The sequence below is a fragment of the Electrophorus electricus genome, chromosome 22 (assembly GCF_013358815.1).
Source record: "Electrophorus electricus isolate fEleEle1 chromosome 22, fEleEle1.pri, whole genome shotgun sequence".
Taxonomy (NCBI): Eukaryota; Metazoa; Chordata; class Actinopteri; order Gymnotiformes; family Gymnotidae; genus Electrophorus; species Electrophorus electricus.
This window is the reverse complement of record NC_049556.1, coordinates 2,685,808-2,711,793: the sequence shown is the minus strand read 5'-3', so window position 1 is coordinate 2,711,793 and position 25,986 is coordinate 2,685,808. Positions and strand designations below refer to the sequence as shown.

Below are 25,986 nucleotides of genomic sequence, written 5' to 3'. Positions count from 1 at the left end.
CCTTTTGGGACATGTCTGCCAGAAGCTTGTATTTATATCTTGTCCCATCTCTGCTACTGTATCTGTATCTTTGTCCATGCTGCTGGCAATCGTCATTCTTTATATTGTGTGTGTGTGTGTGTGTGTGTGTATAGTGTTTTTGTAAGCATGATAACTTTATTCATGTCTCCATGATGTTGGATGCTTCTCCTCTATACCAGTGAGTAGTACATAATCTCACTTTATTCTGTATGTGTCTCATTTTTACTGTTGTATCACTTTTGGTTTGTGGTTCTCAAGTATAACGTTTTTCCCTAATTACAGACACTTTAAAAGTACTGTTAAAACAGGTGTTACAAGGTAGGATGTCTGCACTCAAACAATGCAGAACAATAAAGTTCATCGTTTCCTGGGGAGCTCGGAAATCTGTGTCTCTGGCTCTAGGTTTTCACTTGCTCTCTGGCTTTAAATGATGAGGGTTTTTTCCATTTAATCCCTGCAGTCCATAGTTCCAAGCTCCAAGGGCTAGAACATGTTGTGCCTCTTCCATAATGAAACGTTAGCTGCTCCATCACCAACCCAGTCTGGCACCACTCTGGGCAGGCTGAAGCCACAGCACTGGAGCAGCAACGGCAGAGAAGCATGACCACTGAGTACATATTCTGGCCTACTTCTGTGTCATTAGTGGCGCTGCTATAAAAGTCTAACTACACACTTCTTCACTAGCAACACTGACCTTGCACCCAGGGGCAGATATTTACAAAAAACAGGCCACAGCTGGACCATACTCAGAGAGGTGAAGTACCATACATACAGGGCTGCATCATTTCTTGTTCAGTGGGCTTTCAACCGTCATACCTTGTTTGCTGTGGGCTCTACAGCCTTATCATTTACCTTGCTGGATGACTTTAGTATTTACCAGGATTTGCTAGCTAGCTAATTTTTCAAATAGCAATTTATACTCAACAATCACTAGTTACAGTGTGTTGACAGGTTCACTTCTGGGACCGATCAGATTTTCACTGGGAGGTTCGCCCCTGCGGGTTTGCCCCTTGTCTCCAGCCAACCCCACCCCAACTTTAATACATTAGTATTTGAAAGTAGACAGTGTAAATCCAACCATTATTAATCTGCTCAATAATCTCATGAATTTTAACCATGTATGAAAATTTATTTTTTTTAAAAAACAAGCAAAAAAAACAAAAAACACAACTCAAAAAACCCCAAACCAAAAAAAAACCAAAACCCCACACTAGTCCAGCGTTAGGGTGTGACGGAGGACAGGTCCAGAGGAGCCACTCTTCTGACAGGTGTCGTGGTGTTGGAGAGGGGGTTGAAGACAATGGGTAGGGACAGGTCTGTGGAAGACGACTCTCCCTGCTCCCGCACGGCTGAGATCTGCCTCAGCAGGGCCTTCCCCTCCTCACGCGCCTACAGACGGGGGGGGGGGGGCTTTTAATTTGGCAGAAGGAATTGTTCCACTACCTTTTGTGCTCATAGAAACATGATTATATATGGGCATTACAACACTGCCCCAAAGCCAGGGGTTAGAGTGTGCAGTGTGCCTGGTTTTGAGTGTGTTAAAGCGGAGTGTGTGGTTTTTTCAGTCTGGGACTGAGACTCACATCGTTGTAGTCACAGCAGCGCTGAGCGCACAGCGAGGCCTCATCGTACAGTTTGTTTTTGAAGTAGTACTGACCCAGGTAGCGCAGGGCTGTGCTCACTTCAGCATGCTCCAGCTGCTCCTGAGGGAGGGTTACACACACACTTATAGTGTGCAGCAAGGTTATAGTACACTAAAATATACACCAGTACACCTGGAAAGACACTCACACCTGGATGCCCTAGTTTCACACTAATGTTCTATACCAGAGCACAGCCTTACCCCACAGGAGAAGATGTCTTGGATGTAGATAATATAACACTGGGCAGCATCATCTGACTCATTCAACTGCTCATGAAGCCTGCACACAGAATAATGCAACACTACATCACAACAAACACACTTACAAAATCTTAAAAACACACTACAGCCCATTAAAACAGGTTAACGCAACACTAATCACACTACCAAAGTTAATGAGCATTAAGCAGTACCACAACTATTGCATGAAGATGTGCTCTTACTTCGCCAGTTTAAGAAGAGCCATTCTCTCCACATCCCCTACTGAGTATGCTCGCCAGTAACACTGAGACACAAAGCAGAACAGAAATACTGCTGATCACACAGCTATAGCTGTGACCTGTAGTCATTTTCAGTCTACAGCTGAAAATGTACAAAAACAGTGTCTATATTTAAAATCATCCCTTAAGTCCCTTAAGGGCCATTCCACCGAATGGGTGCCATGTGCATGTTGAACTCTTCAAAAATCAAACACTGAATGTAATAACATTTTTATATATATTAAAAAAAAAACTATTCAAAACGTGTATTGGTCAGTGATCATTTTACAAGGTTTTTAAGTGGGAGATGGCTACATATTTCTCAGTCAAGTTATGAAAACTCATGAGTCATTAAAAAAATATGTTGAAAAGCATGTGAACCAATTCCTTTGTTCTTCTCTCAAGAAAGGTGTGCATTTTAAAAGAAACAGTTGGTTACATGTTCAGATAATTGACATTTGTGACAAAAAAATACTTTAAAATGCACACAAGCAGTTTTTTTTTTTAATGCAAAAACATTTCCTTTTAAATGAGACCTAAACCTCAAATTAATATTTCATTGATTAAAACAATTGGATAATTGATGAACCAAATATAAATTTTATATTTATATATGGTTTACCTTCATTTTTCAGAATAACACTAAGAACACTGGGTAACGGGAATGTGTGTCCATGTGTGTGTGCGCATGTGTATTTGTGTGATTGTACTTTTCTTCCTGCCTGACTCTAGATCCTTCTTGTATTTCTCATGTTCCTTCTCTAAATATTTCTCTCTCTTTTCTGGGTCAGCATGTCAGCAGCATGTAGAGTGCCATGTTGTCGCTTCTCTGCAGCACTTACTGGATTGGCTCCCTGTATTCACACTGTAAAACTAATCTTAAAACATCTCCAACTTCAGTCAAACCAACTACAAAACTTAAAAATCAGGTGACAAGTTATATTGACTATTCTCATTAATAAATCATTAAGATTCATTCCTCTTTACATGGGTAACAGGGCTAAAAGTAAGAGGACTGAACATTTTTAGCACATAACTAGTATATACATTAAATAAAGCCACATGTCATCTATGCTAATAACATGAGGTCTCTGAGAACATTCTAACAATTTACCAAGAATTAATATTTGTATCATAAATAAATAACATCCAAGAAATAATTTTAGTAACAGGAAAGTATGTTGAGATTAACCTTTTCAGTCATAACTACATCACCATCAAATACACACAATAAAAATATGAGAGAATTTACTTTTGGTCTTCCCACAGCCAGATGATATAAAGTCCTGATTAACATGTGACTTTTGGAATGATTAAAACGTATAGGCAGAGGGATTGTGTTAGGGGAATAGGACTGAGTGAACATTTGGGGACATAAAGTGTGTATTTGAACTACAATATTCTGCATTTCTTGTGAAATGTATAAAAAGCTCAGATGGAATATAGTCAGTCACAACAAAGCAAAAACAAATTTTTTTAACGATTAATTTTAACAATTATATTTCATGGTAAAGGGTCTAGTTAGGGAGTGGGGACAGGTAACAGGTAATCCAATTTTTTTTTTTTCAGTGTTGTGTAGTTATAATCTTTTAAAATATATATCTTAAATTTGCATTTGCACCAATGTGTAGGTCACTTTGCTTAATAGTAAAATGTGTTGTACAGGTAATTTACATGCATATTTATACATATAATGTCCTTGGGACAGAAATGGCACCCATTCGATGGAATGGCCCTAGATCAGACATGTAGTCATCCCTTAAGTCAGTATGCACAGCCCTCCCCCAATCTGTGTGTTTCTGACCTTCTTGGCTTCGATTTGTTGAGAGAGCTTTTCATAGCACTCCCCCAGGGCCACCAGCATACGCGAGTCGTTCGGTCTGCAGTTGAAGAAAAACAAAATAAAACACAGACTGGAGGCAGCATGGCAACACACACACACACACACACACACCTGAGCTGGTGGGCTTTCCTGTAGTAGTAGAGTGAGTAGAAGGGCATTTTGAGGATCTCATAGGTTTGTCCAAGTCCATACCAGGCTCGATAGTCTCGCTTGTTCACCTCAATGGCGTGTCTGAGAGACGACATACGAAGCGAGAGGCCATCAGAACATACCGCTTTCAATTTCACACCTCAGTGGACACATTTTCAAATTGTCTGAGGACAGGGGTGGCGGATCGTGTTAGGAGGCTGAGCAGCGGCGGTAGCGGGTGGACCTGTAGGCCTGGATGGCGGCCGAGGTGTTTTTCATCTCCATGTACTCGTGGCCCATGAGGGTCCAGGCACCCAGGCATCGGGGGTTCAGCTTCAGCGCCCGCTGGAAGTACAGCGCCGCCTTCTCGTGCTGCGAGCGCAGGCTGTAGTAGTTCCCTGTACACGGGACAAGCGGGACAGCCGGGTTAGGTAACAGGGTCCACGTGTTGTGTGCGCTGGAAATACGTCCTTGTGTGTTGTGTGGACAGTTTCAGGATGGTACATTACTTTGTATTTGCACTGTAAATGTTCTGTTACTGTGTCCACAGACCTGACGAGCTCTCTGGGGCAACTGCATAACACGTCTCCACTCTCTACCCACCAATCACAATCACATCTCTGTTGTGTACTGACCCATCACTGAGCAGATCTTCATTCTTTACTCACCAATCACACAGCATGTCTCCACTCTGTACTTGTCGATCTCTACTAGATTATGAGCCAAGTAACTGAGCTCTGGCTTCATGCTCTGTGGGGGGGTTACATACCAGAAGAGAGTTTCACCACCATCATATAGTAACTGCTAAAATCATTGCACCCTTAATTTACCCTTTACCCTCAGAGAAATGCAAGATATTTAGCTCATGTTAATAAAACGTATGATAAGCAAATAACTTTAAAACAATAATCATTTAGGGTACTGTGGGTTATTACAGATTGCAGAACAAATGTCAGAAATAACAGGCCGACAATGATCAGGTCTCACCCTGACATACAGAAGATTGGAGAAGGTGTCCATGTTCTCAATGCGAAAAGGGTCTTGCTCCCGAAGTTCGTTGAACAAACCTAAGGCCTGGTCAATATCTGGCAGAAACACATCAGCATGCTTTCTTTGACATTCCTGCAGAACCGAACTCAAGAACCCCACATCCGCCCGTTATGCCGCGGTTCAGCGACAGACCTCGTATATTATGGTAGGCCACAGCGATCTGCGAGATGATGTAGGTGCTCTTGGTGAGGCCGGCCTCTGTGAGACTCTGGTACTTCTGCAGAGCCTCTTTAATCATCTGCAGCTCTGTGTACACGTGTGCCATGAAGAAGTCCCTCACCCAGCAGTCCGGAAGGGACAGAGACTTCAGCTATAGGAGGCGGGCAGAGGGAAGCCATCAATCAGGATGCAGCAGGGAAAACAACCAATCGGTATCCATCCGTCGGAGAACAACCACAACGGGAAGTTCTGGAAACAGTGTGCAGTGCCACAGAGCTGTGCATAATGTCAGCTCATGCCAAGTCTGTAAACTCTCCAGCAACCCCGAGGATGTGGGATTGAAACAGACAATCTCCAAATAGGTGTAGAGAATACTTAAAAGCCTAGTAAAATAAAATGTATTGTCTACAGATTACAGTAACTACAATACTATGGAATAAAGCACTTAGTGTTCTAACTCTAAGTGTTTTCTTGAACCGCGGTGAGACCAAGTTCACACGCCACATCCTGTAAATATTTTCATGGTGAACCTGGCGATGAGATCAGCACTCTTTCGCCAGACAAACATTTCCGATAAAACTTTTATAGATATTTCACATCGGAACAGCAGAAACGCGAACCATGCAAAGCCCTGAGGCTGCTGAACCCAAACATATCAGTTACCATTTCAGTGTTGGTGATCAGGTTACACAGTTCCAACCATGCCCCCCAGTGGAGAGGAAGCGCATGTGTGGCAGCTACAAAGATGTTCACCGCCTCCTTCAGCAAGTCCAGCTTCCGCAGAACCACCCCATACCTGAGGGGCAAGCAAGCACACACACACACACACACACACACACACACACACACACACACACACACACACACACACATACACATACACATACACACACACACACACACACACACACAGTGAGAGTGTTCGGATTCTCTCCAGGTGTAGGCAGACAGCAAGCTAATGGTATGGTGCGGTGCGTGGCGTAGGTGGGAGTGTGTCAGGGGTGTGTGTGTGTTGTACAGGTAAAGGGCGAATCCGTCTAGCTCTCCGGCGCTGTGCTTCTTACTGAGCTCCACCCGCAGCTCCCGCAGTGCCTCATTGCGGACCTGGCCCTTCTCCAGAGGACCTGCACCAACGAAAACAGCATCCCACAGAACCCTGTGACCATCACTCATCACAGGGCACACACAGTAATGGAGAACCCCCAGACATGCACACCAACAAAGGAAATCTAGCAGGAGGAGGTTAACAACAGCGGCAGTCCTGAAACTACTAACCACGTTAGCATTTTTGGGAGAAACACTTATTTAACATTACACCCATTTCAACCTTTCAACCTCGCTCTGTGTGTTGCAGCAGGAACAACACGATGTGGTGCTGCAGAATCAGATCTGAGTAGCATGTCAAAACAACGCAAGGCTCCGTCAAGCCGGGGGGCTTACCCAGGCTGTCAACAGTCTCGTCATCCTTCTTTTTCTCTCCTGACTAAAACGTGGGAGAAATAAGAAGTGAGCAGTCATCATTCTGGAGGCACTCAGCATTGTAAAAGAGGGGAAAGAGTAACCGTCAAAATAAAACGCAGCGTCTTCTCACCAGGTATCGTGAGTACATGTACAGGAAGTAAGCTTTCTGACTGCGACAGCCCCGTAGGAAGTAGGCAGCCCGGTCGTACTCCTTCAGGTCGAAATACGACTTGGCCAAGCAGAGGGCGTCCAGATCCAGAGCATCCTCCTGAAGCAAGAGAAGCACACAGAAGAACACAGCAAATCTGTGGTAGACCTGTCGAGGTGCAGAAATACATTTGCACACTTACACTGCTGGCAGACTGACCTCAGTGAGCGGGAGAGCCGGGGGAACCTCGTCCAGAGGAAGGGAAGGCAGTGAGAAGGCCAACTCCGAAGCCCTGTATGAAAACAGCAGCAGCGGTAGCTTAGCAACAGTCTGGACAATGAATACTCGCTGGAAGGTACCTGGGACCCAATGAAGCTGGGGCCCTGCAGAGATTTAGTCTCTCAGGATAACAAAGTGTAACAGGGGCTTCCTTGGCAAACAGGCAGAACCTCACTCTTGATGCTTCGTTGCTAGACTCACACCCCTCACCAGACCTGCAAGATTTATGATTGTGGGGTCTCAAAACAGGTTTCAGTAAGAGTGAAATATTTTACATCATCGTTCCTGAAGATCCTTTGTCTACACAAAGCTGACCTTCCAAAATTAGAAAAAGAAACTTGCATCATGTTTGAAATACTACAAATACGTGTCACGTATTCATGAAAGTCCATAATGTAAAACCCCAATAGAAAATGAACAGACAAGTCAAGTTTTTCTCCTGTATGTACAGGCCAAAGCCAAGTGACTCTAGAAGCAGGCACTTAAAAACAAATTCCGAAAGTGTCAACGGCTACTGACTGATTCTGGATAAGTCTTTGATTATCGCATGTCTACGGCTTTAATTTTAATTTGCAGCTGACTGATTCGATATGTGCCTTTGGCCACGACAGAGAGAAGAGTAGCTAGCGTTGGCTAACCTGCCGGTTTATTCCCTGATCGTGGAGGACCTTAACAGCAAAGCCGTACACAGACATGCACGTTTGTACACACGAAACCAACACAACAACGGCCACTCAAGCAGGGAATGTCACACAGCTATGCCAGCTTACTGGTTAGTTGCCTGGGCTAGCAAAGCGGCTAGCCGGCTAGCTAGCCAGCTAGCATCTTGATAAACATATGGCTTTTTAGTCAACTAACTGGCGGTATTTTCGTAGCAGCTAGGCTGTGCTCGCTAACCCGGGCGCGGTGGCACCACTCACCACTTCACACTGTGGACGAGCCCTCTCTCCTTACACTGGGCTATAACTGAAATTAGCTGCTTTTTGATTTGCGCCAAGTCTGCAAACTCGCCGCTCAGAGTCGCCGCCATGTTTCGCGTGTCTTCCTCTCATCGCCAGGGCGACGCGGTGGCTGTCGAGGTGAAACCCTCCTCCCTGCCGGGGGCGTCCACCACAGCCCCGGGCAGGACGTTTGGACTGGCTGGCTTTTCAGTGTGGGACTTTTCCGCCGGGCAGGTGAGAATCACAGGTCGAGCCTCTCAGGACGTGGACAGCATGACTCTCTTAATCAGCAAGTGACAAACTGATTCAGACTTCGGTGCAACGAAGCAGTAATAAATAACCGCGAATTTAAACAAGAAATACATTTCTTTGTATGGAATACATAACCTTGGTATTTCTTTCTTTTTGACACGAGAGAGAGAGAGAGAATTCACGCGAAGAAAAGAAGGGTTAAAGGCTCTGTGCACGGAAATATTGTAGTCGAGGGCCGGAAGAAATGTTTTTAAAACTATATGGGGATTTCAGAGAGGCGTTGTGGGAAATTATTGCAGAATATCAGATAGCCCACAATCTTATAATAAGAACCTACTTACACTAAAATAAATCTTAAAAAACCAAATACTCCAAGCATACAAAGCAAGATTTTTTCAAAAATGGGGGCTGTATTGTTTTGGCACGCCAAAATGCTTCGTTGTGATCATTGGGGCCAAGCTGGATGAATGGGTCATATGGAAAAAGGTTAAGAAATCTGGCAGAACCGCTGCGCCTTCAGTATTGATGGAGTAAGATGTTAGTGACAGTGGTGGGATTGTCATCTTTACCTGTGTGGGGGATTTATTTTTGTCATGTGACAATGTAACAAATTCAACCTAAAGCTATTTTACTTAACATGCATATAAAAGTATATCTCACAGTTTTGTTTATTATGGGACAGTTGTTGAATCTCACATTCATGGACAGACAGGAAAAAATAACAAACAATTTAAATCACAAAAACACTTGTAGGTTTTGATGTTTGTAGCTACAGGAAGTGTATCGGCTTCCTTTATGTGCTTGGCCAAAACATTAGACCAAGAGAATGTTTCACTTAAATTAAAAATCAAAGATATTCATAATCATTTATACACAAATAAAAAAGTATTATTTTGTCCTTCATTGTAAATGGCTGAAATGCCTGGGAACATAACTCTGGTCCAGTTCTGGACTTAAAAGCAACACCTTCAGTAGTGGAGCTCTGTAATCATAGCTGTCATTTAAATAAACACATTTACATAAACATATTTACATAAAGAATTATTTGCATGATGTTGATACAAGTGGTAATGAGATAAATCATACCAGGACCCGGCTAGTTTTCGAGCTGCGTTGCTCACAACCCAAAGTACCCGTGTTTAGATCAAACTAATAGAGTGTTTTAATGAATGTTTTGGATAGATTGGAAAGAAAGCAAAGGACATTGTGTTATATTCAACTCAGGGACATTACACTGCAAAAGTACATCGTATAGGCACATTGTTTACAAAATCTGGAAAGATTTTCCAGTTACAAATTTAAAAAAAAAAAAAAAAAAAAAAGATGATCTGTGGATTACCAGTGCAATTTAGGGTGGATAAAAACAGATTAAAATTGTCACAGTGTCACAAAAGTGTCACAAACCATTTAGGTGTATACATATCTGAGGTAAATAGGTTTTTCTATGAAACAGTTACATGTACACATCTGAGGTAATTTTTGCCCTGTTAGGGTTTTATTTTTTTAGTATTCTACATTTAGAGTTTTCCAGAAGCATCACAGCCTGATGTTAGAAATGAGTAGGCCTAATATCTGTATACTAAAGCTATACGTACCTTGTTTGGGGCCTAATTAATAAAAATGAATAACTATGTAAATGGAGCCTGGAGTGGAGGAAACCTGATGCACATCCAGTGTTATGTAGGAGTACTGAGTAGTGAATTTCACAACATGGTTGGTGGTTCTAGTTCGGGAGGAGGTGGAGTTTAACACTATTTCAAAATAACTAGGCCCTACTGTGTGTAGTGAGTCAAATGTCTAGCAGTAAGTGAATTTTAACATTTTATTAGAATAACTAGGTCCTAGTTTGGTGTGTAGTGATTCATTGGTTCAAACAGACAGGGTATTGGTTCATATATACAATGGGAACTGTAGTTAAATCCATATGGTGTACAGTCTTAAAGCTGCATTCTATAAAATGTTATTTTTTAACTTAAGTGATAAAACATTCAAAATGATTTACTCCACTGTAATACTTGCCATAAAAGCAATAAGTAATTGTCACAAAATTTTGTCCAATGACAGACTGGGTTCTGGGCTAAATGTCCTATAATTAGCATACAAAGTGGATGAGTCCTCAAATACACAATTCTGATTGGCCAGTGATGATGCTTTCAGAGGTGATGCTTATTTTCTTATAATGCAACATCAATACATCCTGCACAGCATTATATCAAAGCAAACATGAATTTATTCATATATTCATATATTCATATATCTGTACGCCCAAAGACGAAAACCTAAGCCAAAAATCAACTGACCAGTCTCTCAAAACAGCACATTCACAACGGACTGGAGCACAAATATCATCTGAAGATATGACCAGTCCACTAAAACAAAGAAAAATACTGTGGATATTACTTCATTCAATCACTTTACATTCTGAAATAATAATAAAAAAACGGATTATTGCAATGTCCACTACCTTTCTAGTATAACTACATACCAACCACGACACAAGACTATATACCTTGGGTGACCAGTCAGATAAGGTTATATGAAAATAAACCGAGCTTTGGTAGTGTGTCCCTTAGTTACTGTATTGTGGAGTGCAACTTTAAGCACAGAGCAGTCATGGAGTCATTTTCATCATTTGTGAACTGGGCAGATTTTATAAAATTCTTTGGTGGGGTGATGGCACATTACTGAATAGAAAATTGCTGAAAATAAACCGCATCAGTATAACTGCCACATCATTATCATGCAGTAGTCACATATATTAACAATAAATGCTTACCACAGAGAAATTCTGCACTAAAAACCTTCCTGACTCCAATATAAAATAAAGCTTTTATGTTCCAATGTAAAGTAAAATGTTAAGGGTAAGTGATTATAAAAGACAGGTAAAAATTGAGGGGACATTTTCACATTAACTGTAGAAATATTGTATTATCCCCTCAAAAGTAAACCTACAACCACTGGTGCTGATTATCATCAGATAAACATCTAGAATGTTCTTATACATCAGTGATGGCATTAGCTGTGAGGCCAAAAACATTTTCCAAATAAGGTAAGAACAGAAAAAAACATGATGCAGTATTAAACACTGGTGATTCTGACTTCACTGTCCCTTCTGCTTCCAAGTTGAAAGTTTCCAGTCTGAAGTCCCCAGGCTTATGAATATGGTGGTACCGAACCGTGTAAGGGCAAAGCCCCGACGCTGTCTGATTGTCTGTCACCCTGGCAGAGGTCCGGCTGAGAGCACGCTCCGGATGACACCATGCTGCTCGGTGCTGCAGTTGTTATGGAGCTCGGCGGTGGTGTTTTTTGATTTCGTGCGGAGGGAAACCCACTGACCAGAAACTGAGGAACTGAGGAAGCTAGTGCCATTTTTGGTGTCCTAGACAAAGATACAAAAGAACACACAAAACAATTGACTCTTGTCTTCTGAGCAATTATATATATATTCATCTTTCATTAGTTTACTGGCCCTCCAATTTACAGAAATGCTTTCTGTCTATATAGAGACATTTCTGTTTTATCAACAAATGTTTATGTTCGGCATGTTTGTTGAAATTGATCCTGTAACTAAGGAATTGCTGATGTAACCAAGTAGAACATCCATCAGCATTGGCTGGGTAACTATCTAGGTAAATGAAGCTATAGGATGCTATCTGTTAAGTTAGGTGTCAGTAAAGATTTATAATGATTTTTTACAGCAAGTACACTGAAAAAGCTATTAATAATTCGTAAAATAACCTAAGCAGGTAGTTACACTCGCGGTCATAAACAAACGTTTCTGGAATTGTGTCTTGTGTCCTGTTTATGAGTGATTATTTTGGTGCCACTTCTAACTCTGTAAACCAAGAATCTCACAAAAGACTTAAAAACCATTTTAAATTACCCTGAATGCTAATTTTTAAATTCATTTATGTATAGTATGGAAAAGTGCTACTGCTGGATACTGAAGGCCAAATATAGGCAAATACTATCCTAAGTGTTATAACAGCCCTATTTATGAATAAGTAATATAATTAATTAATTTGAAATTATAATTAATTTGAAATGTAATTGTCCTTGTTTCATTTTCCCAGTTCCTGGTCCAGTCCTTGGTTTTCACTGTGCTTTTTTAGTTTCACCTGTGTATTGTCAGAGCTTGTATGCCTCTGTATTTATACCCCGTGTTTCCCTGCTGGTCACAGTACATGTGTGCGTAGCCTCTGTTAATTCTAGCACCTGTCATGTTCACTGTGCATGTAGCCTGTGTTCTTTATATCATGTTGTTGCCTTGTAATCTGTTCCTAGTTGTGCTATTTTGTACTATGTAAATACAAACCAGCTGCTTTTCTTAGAATCACCCCATAGCCACTGTTGCTATGCACAATTTATCTTAACCATCCACCAGTCCAACACCCACCACCTCTGACTTTACTATGTCACTTCTCCATGGAGACCACAAAGCACTTCTGTAAGTCACTCTGGGCAAGACCACGTGCTAAATGCTGTAAATGTGATTTGAATGGCCACTCAAATAATCCTCAGCATAGGTCATGTGGTCTGGACGCCTTAAATAAACCATCCAACGTTAGAAAGTAGCACTAAAAATTTCTAATGTATGGACTGACTTAAAATTGCAGCTTTTGACAGATGATGCTTCTATTTATGGTGTGCAGGTTTTTGTTTTTTTTCTTGGGTTAGTCATGTCTACAGCAAGGAAGCAGACAGGGTGGGGTTCGACATGTCTACAGTGATAAAATAAACAGGATGGGGTTAGTCATGTCTACAGTGAGGAAACAGACATGGTGGGGTTAGTCATGTCTACAGTGAGGAAACAGACATGGTGGGGTTAGTCATGTCTACAGTGAGGTAACAGATATGGTGGGGTTAGTCATGTCTACAGTGAGGAAACAGACATGGTGGGGTTAGTCATGTCTACAGTGAGGAAACAGACAGGATGGGGTTAGTCATGTCTACAGTAGGAAATGCCACACATTTGACTAACCGTAGTTGGTTCATACAAATCTATTAGGGCATAAAATATAATCCTAATAAAAAAAGGTGCCTGAAACATCTAACTTTTTTAGCCTGGTTTAAGATTTCATTTGGTCTGGGCTTCTAGTCATGTAATCCAGAAATATTCTATACAAGGAGGGGAGAGAGGAGTGTGGAGTGAGGAGGAGAGATTTACTCATTGGCCTGCTGCTCCTTTGTGTTGGCATCTCCTGCTTTGTGCATGGCGCTGTATGGAAATGCCGCTCCCGTGCACGCTCCGTACGCCAGCTTGCTGAGGCGAGACAGAGCCTTAATGCTGCCCGGGGGCCGTCCCGGGCTCACCTTATAGCCTGCCGCCTTGGTGGTACCCAATGGCCTCCCAGGGCTGGTTTTGAACCCTGCCGCCCTGGTGGTGCCCAGCGGTCGGCCGCTGCTTGTCCGGTACCCAGCGGACTTGGTGGTCCCCGCCGGCCGGCCGCGCTTCCCCGACCTGCCCGGCACTTTCTTCTTCTTGGAGTCCTCGGGTTTGTCGCTTGCTTTGAGGCTAGGTCGCGACGAGACTCGTGCTGGGACACGCTGGGGGACACGTGGCGGGGCAGGAGCCACCTGCCTCTGGCACGGGGCAGGTTTGGGGCCCTGGGACGGAGCTGTCAGGTGGCTTAGAGATGTCTGTAGCGGGGCTGTTGGGGGTGACGGTGGGTAGAACTTGTTTGCTGGCGTGGAACACAGGTCAAAGTGTGCAACTGGACGCCGACCATCCTCAGCCAAACACAGGGGCTTTCCGCTCATACAGTACTCATTACTACTGCTACCAACCTGCCGCAGCATCTGTGAAATTCACACACACACACACACACACACACACACACACACACACACACACACACACACACACAGTGTGGTGCACAGTTCCATGTTAGAGGAATGTGAATTTTGGAAAGATCTGTATTTCAGTACAGCTCGTCTCTTGACTGTAGTCTCCATTTTGCATAGCACCTAGCTACATGGTTCAACAACTGTTTGTTAGTGTCCTGGCTAAAGCACGTGCTTTTCCCAAGCCTTTGTGTCTCTGCTGATATTGCATTAATATAAGGTGTATTCCAGAAAACACCGATCATTTTTCGAAGAGCCAGGAACGTAAGAAAATGTATGTACAGTCATTAACGTTACGGGTATCCATAGACTGACTACTCGAAATATGTAGTTGTATGTCGTTTCCATTAAAACACAGTTAGTTATAAGATGTGCTATATTTTTGTAGCACATGTTCATGACGTTCACACAGTAACACTACTGCATTTGCAGGGTCCTCAGCGCAACCCTGCACAGCAAAACTCCAACCTGACGCGCACGGCGCAGGAATGTCACCGTCGATCACAAAACAAAGAGTTTCTTTGTCACCGTTATAAATCGCAGATATAGACACCGACGCAACAGCCAGCTCACAGAAGTATATCTCTTAAGATGGAACTAACATTTTGGCGCATGAAACTGGTAAAAGACAAAGCAGCACATTACTGTACCTTGTTTGATAGCTGATAACGGAACGTAAAGGGTTAAACACAAAAAACACGTCCCATCCTCGAAACTACAGCTTATTCGTTCTGCCCACAGACGAACCGCTGTCCTAAAAACACTTACAACCTATACAGCGTTGCATAAAATGAAATAGTGGTTCTGTTTGTTTCTAAATGATTTCTGCCCTACCCGTGTGGGTTTAGATGAGAATGGAAGCCATTTTCATTAAAAATTAATAAGTCGTGAGTCTGAGCATGCGCAGTTGGTGGACATAAAAGCGCTCCTTCTGCGGCGTCGAGGAGTCTGATGATCTGCTATTACAGTCTCATGAATTTTAGTTTAGCAAGGCCGCTGTTCTACGAGACACCGAAACATTGGTGGACCGACATAGAGAATTACACACTTAAATAAGATTATTCTGAGCCTAAACAGACATCGTTCTTTATCGCTCACAGGCTGTGTAAGCTCTTTCCCCGCCTGAAGCACCTGCCAGCGGTATAAATGATTCATGACTCTCGCCGCAGTTGTTGTTATGAATGTTTGAATAAACTACTCATGAGAATTCCCCAGTCTGTCACTCGGGTTAATCCGACTCAACAGTTTAGTGTCCAGGATTAACTCGTAAGGAAGTAAAACTATGCACAAAATGCCCCGCCACAAGATGTTTCAGAAAAGCAATCAAAACAGTTTCAGTAAACGCCCATTTTAAAAATCATTTTCGAAAACATTTTTATTGTTGTAAAAGACCATCTAAGCTACATGTTTGTAAAGTTAATGATCAGCATACTGAATCATTAACATGCTGACAAATCCTGAAGTAGAGATGAATACACAAAGATGGAATTGCTGAGCAGAAGAAAATCAAACAAAAATATGTAAGCTGTACAGCTTCAGACAGCAGGAAAAAGAATATAAAATACAATAAAATACATCGAGGGGAATATCAGATTCTGCTCATGTTTATTTTCGTTTCTGTTTAACCAAATGTTAACCAAGTCCGAAGCGATGGTGTTGCGAAGACGAACACGTCGACAACAATTCTGGATGATGCCTCTACAAAACTTTGTATCGTCCTTTGATGGCTGGTTGATATGAATTTTGCTGGAAGGTAAGGGGGGAAAGCATTTAGTAAGATAATATGTATTATTTTTAACTTTTGTGTTTAACAACAACAACACCCCTACAAAGCAGGGCTAATCATTTTTATACAACAAGGCTATGCAATTCAAACAGTTCTAGGGAGTATTTTTTCATTAGAGCAACAGTATTTGTAATGCAGGAGTGTAACTGATGAATCAAACCAGGAATAAGGTAGTCAACAAGCAATTTCACTTTTCAATACAAAACAGTTTCCTTTTACTTTTCAGGGAGTCCCTTCTTTAATTCACACAATAGGTTTCAGGCTCTACTGAAGTAATGAGGCTATTCCGAATCTTACCAAGCGAATGAGCTCCTCTTTGATCAGCCTGGTGATTTCTGCTTTGGCTTTCTGCACCGCCAGCTCATTAGCACCTAAACAAAGTGGCCACGATGTTCAAAAGTATAATTTACTCATATACAACCCTTTATTTATGTTCAAACATTCTTCTAAAGCTTCCGATAACTACAATAAATAGTTTTCCAATAAAACCATACTCTAGATAACCAGATAAATAAATGTTAAATACACCCTCAATAGCCAAACATGAGAAACATACTCTCAGTAGTCAGGTAAATAACGTTAGACATACTCTGGACAGGCAGATAAGTAATGTTAAAAAACATACCGCCGATAGTCAGGGAAGTACCATTAGGAACATACTTTCATTAGAGACATGCTCTCTATGGCTGGATAAGTACTGAAGGAAACGTACTCTCTATGGCCAGATAAATCTTGCGCTCTCCTTCCTTGGGCTCTTTGCCTGGGGGGAAGTACGTTCCTCGGATGGTGATCGCTGCCTCAGAGTACTCGCCAATCCTCTGCAAGGCTTCCTTAGAGGTCACCTTCCATCTGGCCGTCTGCAGGACAAAACAAGGAACAAGTTCATGCAAATGATGATTCACTGCACTAATCATTAGCATATGAACAGTGTAGCCCAAAGACCAGAAGACTGTACACCACAATACACAGAGCAAAGCGCCCACCTGAGGGAAGTCGTTGATCTCCAGCTCCTCCTCGTATCTCTTGATGCTCTCAGCCTGCTCTGCAGCCTGCCTCTCTTCCTCCAGCTTCTCCACAGGCGTGTAGTTCAGCTTGGCATTGATCTTCTCGGCCAGCTGCTCCGCGATGGTTTTGGCGGAGACTGAGGGGGCGATCATGGTGCCTCCCCTCATGATGGCATTGGTCGCCTGCTGCATGACATCCTACCATTAAGCAGGAGAAAGAAAAACCAGAAGACTGAGTGGCGGGGCTCCAGGAACAGAACCAGTCATACACTGGCCTGAAAAGATAATCCTGTAACAAGGCAAAAGCAGTCAGTCTTTTTAAGGATGTGTGCACTGGAAAAGTATAAAGTCTTCCCCTTCTACTGCTCACCTGCGCCTCCGCTCCCAGGTTTTTCTGGGCGTTGATCTTGAGCGCCAGCTTCTTGGCAATTTCCAGTTTCTGGATGTTGCCAGCAGAGGGAATTGCCAGCCCAGCAAGCCCGGCAGCGGAAGTGGCACCGGTGAAGCCGGGAGTAGCCCCTGCCCCAGTACCGCCCGGCGCAGACAGGTCCTTCACGCGCTTTTTGGAGTTAAACATGCTCTCAATCTGCTCGTCGATCTACAGGGCAGGACGAAGAGTGTGTGAGAAACAGAGTGAACGTAGTCCCCTTGCTGTGATGTCAGAATGAACGTATTCCCAGGATGAGCATGCAAGACACATGCGAATGTGTTCGGTGGTGGAGAATTACAAAATCATAAAACAGCACTATATCATTTGTACTGTGCTTTAAAGAACTACAAGTGCATCAGTCCATTCATCAGTCTGTCTGTTTCAGCCAATTCTGGCAGTCAACACATTTTGGTCATTCATATATCCACACCTACATCCAACCTCCTTACTGAAGGCTACTGTTCTATTCATCTGTAACTAATGCAAGATCTTGCGTGGCTCACATCCAGGGCCGTGTCCTCGTCGTCCGAGTCGTGCAGCCCCAGTGCAGCCTTCTGCAGTTTCTTCCTCTCGTTGGCCAGAGCGTGCTCCGTCTCATCAAACTTAAAGCCCTTCCCCGAAAACCCACTGCTGCTCTTGATGCTTTTGCCCTCCTGTTAGAAAAGAACGGCAGGGTTAGCGTCGCTTAGGGAACGCAGCATTACTGTCACCAGCTAACGTGTCAGTGGGTGTAAAGAGTATGTAAATTGTTTCACTGGGTGAGCGGCGCGCACTTACAGCTTTCTGCTGCTCTTTAAATGTGCCCCACAGCTGCTCCAGCTCCGGAGGCACTGAGGAGCCTGAGAGCTCCAGAGCTTTGATGATATCACCGGCGTAACGTACCTGCTCTTCAGTGATGAATGTGTAGGCATAGCCCTGCAACACGCACCACCAGTAAATTCTTCATTCGTTATAGGATATGAATACATGAAGACATGAAATCTTGATTTACAAAAGACACTGATAATAAAGCAGACATACAGAAATGAGGCAGTAATAACACGAAGTAATAAGCTACATATAAATGTGGCAGGAATAAGCACCACATTTAGGACCCTCAGGTCCGAACTCAACTCAGATCCTCCGAGACACAGGACCACAAAAGTCCGACAGGCCCCTCCAATAAGCCCCTCCTACAGCCCACCTGCTTCAGTCCAACAGGCTCCTCCCCTTCCCCCATAAGCCCAACCCCCACCCAGCCTGCCCCAGTCCTACTTACTTTGTTTCCTGCCCTGCCTGTGCGGCCGGCCCTGTGAACGTAGTCCTCGTAGTGGTTGGGGCAGCTGTAGTTGACCACCAGGATCAGCTGCTTGACGTCCAGCCCACGGGCAGCGACGGAGGTGGCCACCATCAGTCTGCAGGCCCCGTTCTTGAAGTCGTTTATGATGCTGTCTCTGTCATACTGGTCAATTCCTGTGAGGCAGACGAGCAGATTCAGACAAAAGTGTGAACACATGCCCACCGAGGAATTCAATATTCAGTCAGGCACTCAATATTCAAATCGGCCCATTCCGAATATTGATCTGTTTCTGCAGGCTGATTATTCTGTACCGTAGTGTCATTCCAAATGGCTAATAAGCATTTAGTTTCCATTCATGCTAACGTGCGCTGTGATGTACTATACTGAGCTGGGTTTTGGTTGCTGAATGTGGCATGGAGAGACCAACAGACATCTGGCTAAAACGCGTCTTAACCACCTCCTGAAGTGGTTTAAGCAAACCTGTTTTACACAACCAGTTGTAAATGGGTTCTTTCCCGTTGCCTGGGAGACAGAGGCCTACCTCCGTGTAGGGACATGCAGGGGTAGGAGGCCTTCATCAGGTCTTTGAGCAGAGCGTCTGCGTGCTCCTGTTTGTCTACGAAGATGATGACCGAGCCTTTCTCCTGGTAGTGCCCGAGAATCTCCAGCAACTTCAGAAACTTCTTGTCCTCCTCAATGACAATCTAATAACAGATAAGCCAAATAAATGGATAAACAAACAACAAAACAGAGCAGTGTGACCGAGCGACGGGCTCTTTGTGTTCGTCGTGGAATCTGAAGCCGGCTGCGTGCACTCACCACGTGCTGCTCCACGTCCGAGCAGACGACACTCCTGCCGCCCACCTGCACCTCCATGGGCTTGCTGAGGATACGCCTGGCCAGTGCCTCCATGGCGCGGGGGAAGGTGGCCGAGAACATCACTGTCTGACGGTCTGGCCTGACATTCTCTACTATGCGCATCACCTGTGCCGCACGCACAAGCACACACGTCTTATGTTCATGGATAACATTGTTTTGTTTTTTTTTGTTTTGCAGGCTAGAACACAGGCGTGAAGTATTAGGTACACGTGTCTCATAAATGCATTTATAAGGGTACAGTTATAGCCAATCTGTTGGCATGTACAGTTCCTGCTCCCTCGGGTCAACCTACACTATCATTACCTTTTGAACTAGTCACATGAGGTGAGAGAGACTAACCTGTGGCTCAAAGCCCATGTCAAACATTCGGTCTGCTTCATCAACCACCACATATGTCACCCTCCGCAGGTTGGTCACCCGACCTGGACATCCAAGCACAAAGCAACATCGATAAACTTTATTATAAAAGCAGCCTGAACACCAGCTGCACAGAACTCTAACGCAGCATCTTACAAATGACCGAGAGCGCGTTAAGTGGATAATGTCTACAGGGAGCTGCACAGACACCAGTGCTTCGATGACTCTTTTCTTTTCTTGCGTACCATCTGAGGGGCACGGTGGAACCTGCTAAAACGCACATAGCAGCCACATCATACATTTAAACAGAAGAAGCTGCATCAAGCACTATCTGACCGGCTCTTCACCTGGGAAAGAGACAAATTACAGGTTACCCCGCATGTGTGGAAGAGAAAGACAAATTACAGGTTACAATGTACGTGGGGAGGAAAGACAAATAACAGGTTACCCCGCATGTGTGGAAAGAAAAACCCCACCCCTACTGAACCTTGACCCCAACCTCTCCCCACCCCTAGTGAACCTGAACCCCAACTCCTCACCAGACCAAAGCTTATTCCCTCCTTCAACAAGTGAAACCCTGCACTGCTCACCGCCCAAGTATCTAGCATCAGCTGACCAAAACCCAGAGCTGCACTTTGCAGAGTCTGTAAACAGTCTCTCAAGCCAGATCACCCCCCCACTCCCCCGTAAGGGTACATTAGCAGAACATTAAAGCACATGACCAGAACACCCACAGATGACGCACACTGCACTCAAATCAGTGTACAGCACAAACAAGTGCACTAAGGCAGGGAAAATAAACTTCTAGTTGAACTATAGTGCAGATGACCCAAGTTTTACCCTTCCAGCTGGAGACAGAAGAGGAACTGGTTACTGACTGAGAAAGTCAAGTTAAGAGAGTATTTAGGCACAAGACTCATTTTTTTTATTCCCGTCACAAGTAGTTTGTTTGACTGAACATTCGTCAATGTACAGAGACGCACAAGCGTTACCCACCTTTAGTTGGATCACCAGGCAAGGCCTCAAGTGTCTCAGCATTACATTTTCCAAAACAGTCAAATATTGTCAGTTTAATAAATGAAAATGTCATCATTCACATTCAAATACAAATCTCATGCAAATCAACAATGAGGTTATTTGTAAATACCGTGATTTCTTAAATTAAAATATGGTTCAACCTTTGAATTAAGAATAAAACTCAATCAGAGAACAGACACTCCTCAGCATGATAAAACATCAGTTTTACCAACTGCTAAATCACTCACATTATTACACTTCAGACCGCAACCTCGCCCCCAATCACACTGCAGACTGCAACCTTACTCACGAATGCACTTACCACTGTTGGCGCCCAGCATGTCAATCATTCGACCGGGTGTGCAGACTATGATCTCTGCTCCACGCTTCAGCTCTGCGATCTGCTCCCCAAGGGAGAGACAGAAGACACAGAGTGTTAGAGTTCAGCCTTTTGGGGTGTTCTGTACGATGATATCTCCAAACTTTGCGCACCTGCTCGCTGATTCCAGTGCCTCCGTACACACACACCACCCTGAGGCCTAGAGGCTTGGAGAACTTCTTACACTCCTTTGTTATTTGCAGGGCCAGCTCTCTAGTAGGAGTCATGATCACAGCTGGAAGGGAGGAATCCATTTTGTTCTGTGTTAGTGATCAAACTTACACCTAGTGTGATAAACAGATTCAGCTGGATAACAAGTGCTCAAGCAAGCAGTTTAAAAGGACAGATGGGGGGGAAATATTACAGTGTCATGGTTTGCAAACCTTTTTTTTTTTATAGCTTGTGCAATCTGCTGGGACTTGTTGGCAAACTTCATGGATAAAAATTTCTCATTATGATAGCAATACAACACTACAAGTTCTGGTGAAATTAAAGATGAAATACTTCAATAACAGTGTAAGGTGCGTTGAAAGCCACCTCTGGTGGTCTATGGATTTGGTACAATTGTTTTCCTAAGTAAAGAAGCCCTGCATTTAGTTTCAGAAGTGTGCTTTTGCAGTTGCTCTTGCCAAACACAGTCGGCAGCAGCATAAATGAAACACTGTAGCACGAACTGCATCTTAGAACCCGTTACGGTGCTGAACTACAGCAGCACCAAAGGGATTTAAGGGACTGATGCTGCAATTTTTAAGAGTCGACACTGAATAGGACAAACTGTCATTAATGGGTAGATTTGTTTCCAAAGCTTATTTTATGTTGCTGTTCCGATACAGACAGAACAGGTGCTTACCGTTGGGGCCTTCACCTTCCTCCAGAGGCCTCTGATCTAGAATGTGCCGGAACATGGGCAAGAGGAAGGCAATGGTCTTTCCACTTCCCGTCTTCGCAATTCCAATGAGGTCCCGTCCGGACATGATGGCCGGAATGGCCTGAGCCTGAATTGGAGTGGGCTTCTCGTAGTTGTGTCTGAGACAGGACGAGAAGTTTGGGTTATACAACACGCACTCCTGTGTCAAAATGCCTGCGTGTGTGGTTAAAGCGCCTGGTATTGGTTAAAGGCCAGTGCTCAGCAAGGCTGAGAGAACGTGCTGGCACCTCAGCTAAGAAAGCCACTCACTTCTTTAGGGCGTTTAAGACCTTCATGGATGTGCCGCACTGCACCCAGGTCCTGATGGGTTTTGGGCAGCCTTTCCCCTTCACCGTGATGCCCTCCAGCTCCAGACGGTACTCGTTCACCTCTGGAAGGCAACGATAGCGGTTTGTACAACAAACTCAAAAACAACAAACAGTGCTCAGTCAACTGACAAAATCGGCTTTAAAAAAAAAAAAAAACAGCTGTAAACTTGCCCTCTTGTGTCATCTTTGCCAGTTCAGGAACTTCGACGTAGAAATTTTTGCGGTAGGGCTCATACTGGATCTTCTGATGGTCCACAGGCTCAAGAATCTTGCGCTGTTTTGTCTGGTAGCCGGTGAGAGCAGTCTGAAGGTCCACTTCCTCCTCCTCAGATGAATACTACACAAATTTAAAAAAAACACACGAGATGACAGTTTGACTCTACCAACATGCAAGAGTACAGATAAGACACCCCGATCAGCGCATGCGGGCCGAGACAAAGGTGGGTTTTCTGGCTTACCTCCATGGCATCCTGATCATTCTCCATTAGCTCCCCCTTCTTCTTTGCGGTATGAGGCATCTTCTTTGTTTTGACCACAGTTACAACCTTCGTCACCGTCATTCCACCTTTCTGTTGCCACAGGACGGAGTTTAAAGCGCAATTAGAAAGCACATTCCATAGTAGTTACATTAAAACTATTATTAGACTAGTTACATTAAAATACTAACAACATTACCATAACATTAAATATTAATATCACATTAAAACTACTGAGGGGCATTGAAGAAATAGTTATTTACATGGTCACAAGTGTTTCTGCATTCATTTGCAACATTCCTTACAACATTCCTTACACATTCCTTACACAAAAAAAAAAACCAGAGGCACAGTAATTTCCCATATAAATGTAGAAGGTCTGGAGTTCCCGTATCCTTGTCATTTCCCACTTTCATGCTGATGGGAAGTGACCAGGAGTTCCTACTGCCCTCACCTTGTCATTGCCCCCTTTCATGGTGCCCATGTTGAACTTCTTGACCTCCTCCTTGACCTCCTCCATGTAGGCATCTAAAGGGTCGAGCTCCTCTCCTGTCTCCTCCTCCATCTCTGCCACTGCCTCTGCTTCTCCCTCCTTCACCTTCTCCTCCTCTTCCTCACCTTCATGCTCCACAGAGGCTGGACCTTCCTCATCATCATCTTAAAAAAAAAAAAAAAAAAAAAAAAAAAAAAAAAAAAAAAGCTTGAATTAATTAAAACAAAAACAGCTGAATGATGCGTGTTCCCACTGATTATTACTGCACTTTTTAAATCTTAAAATGGTTGGGAAGTTTCTGGATGATGCTGTTTTGTATTCGGACACAGACTGTTCCAGTCACAAACAGACCATCATCCACGTAAACACACTTAACGGGAACGGCAGTCCGTTTGTAAACACACCGTCATCATCCTCCAGACTCCACTTCTTGCCCTGTTTCATCTCCTCCAGCTCCTTCTTGATCTCGCCGATGTTCTCCATGGCCTTCCTCCTCTGCTCCTCCCGCCACTTCTCCACGCGCTCCTTCCTCTTCCTCATCTCTTCTTCCAGCGTGTTCTGGTCAAAGTCTTGCTACACAGCATGTGAAAAGGCCCCAGGTTAGTTTAATGCTGGACAAAATGTACCCCAAACGCACAACGACTCCACCCTCCGTAACGCCACGACTCCACCCTCCGTAACACGTACGTCTTCGGGCTTTTCCTCCTCTTTCTCCTCCTTTATTTTCTTTTTATCCACGGGCTGATCCCCACTTTCAGTTTTCTCCTTGCTGTGTGATACAATAAACAGATTTTAAGCACATGACATGTCGCTCTAATCACTGCTGTATCCTATTAGCTGAGAACCGGGGAGTGTGTGAAGAGCATGGCAGCTAAACGCTGGAGACTCTCAGACATTTTTTCTACTCTTGCTAAGGACTAGGGGATCCTGACCTTCGACCTTTGCTTCTGCTCCTAGACCTCCTGCGTTCCCGACTCCTGGAACGTTTCCGCTCTCGACTCCTTGATCGCCTAAGCGTGAACAGGAGACAACACTTTTAAAGTAAAGATCAGTAAACAAGCTACACTCCTCAACATTACTGCTGACATGCTGGACCCGTAGAACAGAATCAAAGTGAATCTAATAAATCTATTGCACAGCATACGCATATGGAGTGCTGTCAGACTGCATTTCCAACCACTTTTTACAATACGACAGTGTGAAAAACAGATGGCAACGATTTAACAGCGAGTGAGGGAGAAATGTAACCTCTGGCGCTTCCTTTCTCGGGACCGGGACCTGCGGCGGTCCCGACTCCGGGAGCGGTCCCGCCTGCTGCGCTCCCGGGTGCGCGACCCGGCGCGGTCATCCTTCTTCGAGCGTTTCGAGTCAGGTGAGCGACTCTTGGAGCGACTCCCGGACCTTCCCCGGGAAGACGAGCGTTTCCTGTAATGCCTGCGAATACAACAACAGAATTAACAAACAGGCCCTGCTCAACCTCCTCAGGGAACGTTAAGGGCGCATTGAGGGCTACAGATTACCACACACAGCTAACGTAGTTAAGATAGATGTTAGCTACTGAACACGGAGTCTATATAGCTGTATAAATTTGCTAGCGAATAACTTCACCGAATAATTTCCTATACGACAGATACCACAGTGGCAGCTATTCGCAATGATCCGTGAGCTCGACGCACTACTCGGTGCTCAGTAATGCTCAGCTAATCGATTCACCTAACGCTAGCTACTTAGCATTATTAGCATGAAGCAAGTTTACTCCAAACATGTGGCTGCACTCTTTACTCTAATAGCTAGCTAAACTTACGCGCTAACCCGCGGAGCAGTGGTCATTCACGCATATGTAACCACGTAGCTACTAGCTATCTGAACAAGACAAGAAGCAGAATAGCTCATCGCACCTAGACTCCCGTCCCATGGTGTGTACCTTAGCTAGCAAATGTTTAGCTCTTCTTCCTCGTCGCCTTCTTTGTGTTTATTGGCGGCTTCAAAAGTAACGTCATATGCTACACCGCCGCGTACTGGGCATGAATGGGAACATGAATGTAGTTGAATTTAGGGTACTTACTTGTAGACGGGACAGCTGAAACGTGATCCGAGTATAAAAAAAGCTTAAATATGCGAATATGGTTTATTGTTTCGGTTATTTAGTCTATTATGAAGTATTAATGCATTTCTTACTCTACTATTCCTCCAGGTAAACCAAGAATACAGTTTTTGGGAGGTGTATCCACACACAGTGGTTGTTGAGAGGTGTAGCCACACAGTATGTTGGAGTTCTTACAGGACTTATTGTCATAGTGCAATAACCACAATTGAACTTGGCCTTACATCAATGTGGCTAGAATGACAAATCCTTGACAAAGCAGCCAAATATAACTGTAATGACTCCTGTACTACAGTAA

The 25,986-nt window shown here is 43.9% G+C and overlaps 3 protein-coding genes across 4 annotated transcripts; all 3 read right to left on the bottom strand.

The window, feature by feature from the left end:
* Positions 1-1,151: 1,151 nt before the first annotated feature.
* cdc23 (CDC23 (cell division cycle 23, yeast, homolog)) lies at positions 1,152-8,614 on the bottom strand. The gene is made up of 16 exons (XM_027030605.2): positions 8,132-8,614; positions 7,152-7,224; positions 6,915-7,052; positions 6,764-6,806; positions 6,342-6,447; positions 5,987-6,119; positions 5,297-5,474; positions 5,102-5,199; positions 4,783-4,864; positions 4,359-4,512; positions 4,097-4,216; positions 3,947-4,022; positions 2,107-2,168; positions 1,865-1,943; positions 1,605-1,724; positions 1,152-1,410 (listed from the first exon to the last, which is right to left on the bottom strand). Exons 1-16 carry the CDS (start codon positions 8,239-8,241, stop codon positions 1,243-1,245), a joined length of 1,740 nt encoding a protein of 579 aa, XP_026886406.1. The 5' UTR covers positions 8,242-8,614; the 3' UTR covers positions 1,152-1,242.
* Positions 8,615-10,611: 1,997 nt separating this feature from the next.
* c22h5orf24 (chromosome 22 C5orf24 homolog) lies at positions 10,612-15,123 on the bottom strand. The gene is made up of 3 exons (XM_035521450.1): positions 14,899-15,123; positions 13,572-14,203; positions 10,612-11,783 (listed from the first exon to the last, which is right to left on the bottom strand). Exons 2-3 carry the CDS (start codon positions 14,201-14,203, stop codon positions 11,558-11,560), a joined length of 858 nt encoding a protein of 285 aa, XP_035377343.1. The 5' UTR covers positions 14,899-15,123; the 3' UTR covers positions 10,612-11,557.
* Positions 15,124-15,596: 473 nt separating this feature from the next.
* On the bottom strand, positions 15,597-25,542 carry ddx46 (DEAD (Asp-Glu-Ala-Asp) box polypeptide 46). Of its 2 annotated transcripts, none has more exons than XM_027030593.2 (23): positions 25,483-25,542; positions 24,833-25,018; positions 24,517-24,594; positions 24,272-24,353; positions 23,989-24,157; positions 23,546-23,748; positions 23,074-23,184; positions 22,787-22,952; positions 22,557-22,677; positions 22,230-22,405; positions 21,493-21,614; positions 21,323-21,401; positions 19,966-20,048; positions 19,567-19,731; positions 19,289-19,451; positions 18,727-18,920; positions 18,246-18,383; positions 17,972-18,121; positions 17,409-17,636; positions 17,018-17,236; positions 16,747-16,891; positions 16,332-16,405; positions 15,597-15,994 (listed from the first exon to the last, which is right to left on the bottom strand). In XM_027030593.2, exons 1-23 carry the CDS (start codon positions 25,497-25,499, stop codon positions 15,947-15,949), a joined length of 3,117 nt encoding a protein of 1,038 aa, XP_026886394.1. In that variant the 5' UTR covers positions 25,500-25,542; the 3' UTR covers positions 15,597-15,946. The 2 variants fall into 2 exon arrangements, with proteins under 2 accessions (XP_026886394.1, XP_026886393.1); XM_027030592.2 differs by lacking the exon at positions 25,483-25,542 and adding an exon at positions 25,389-25,429.
* Positions 25,543-25,986: the final 444 nt, after the last annotated feature.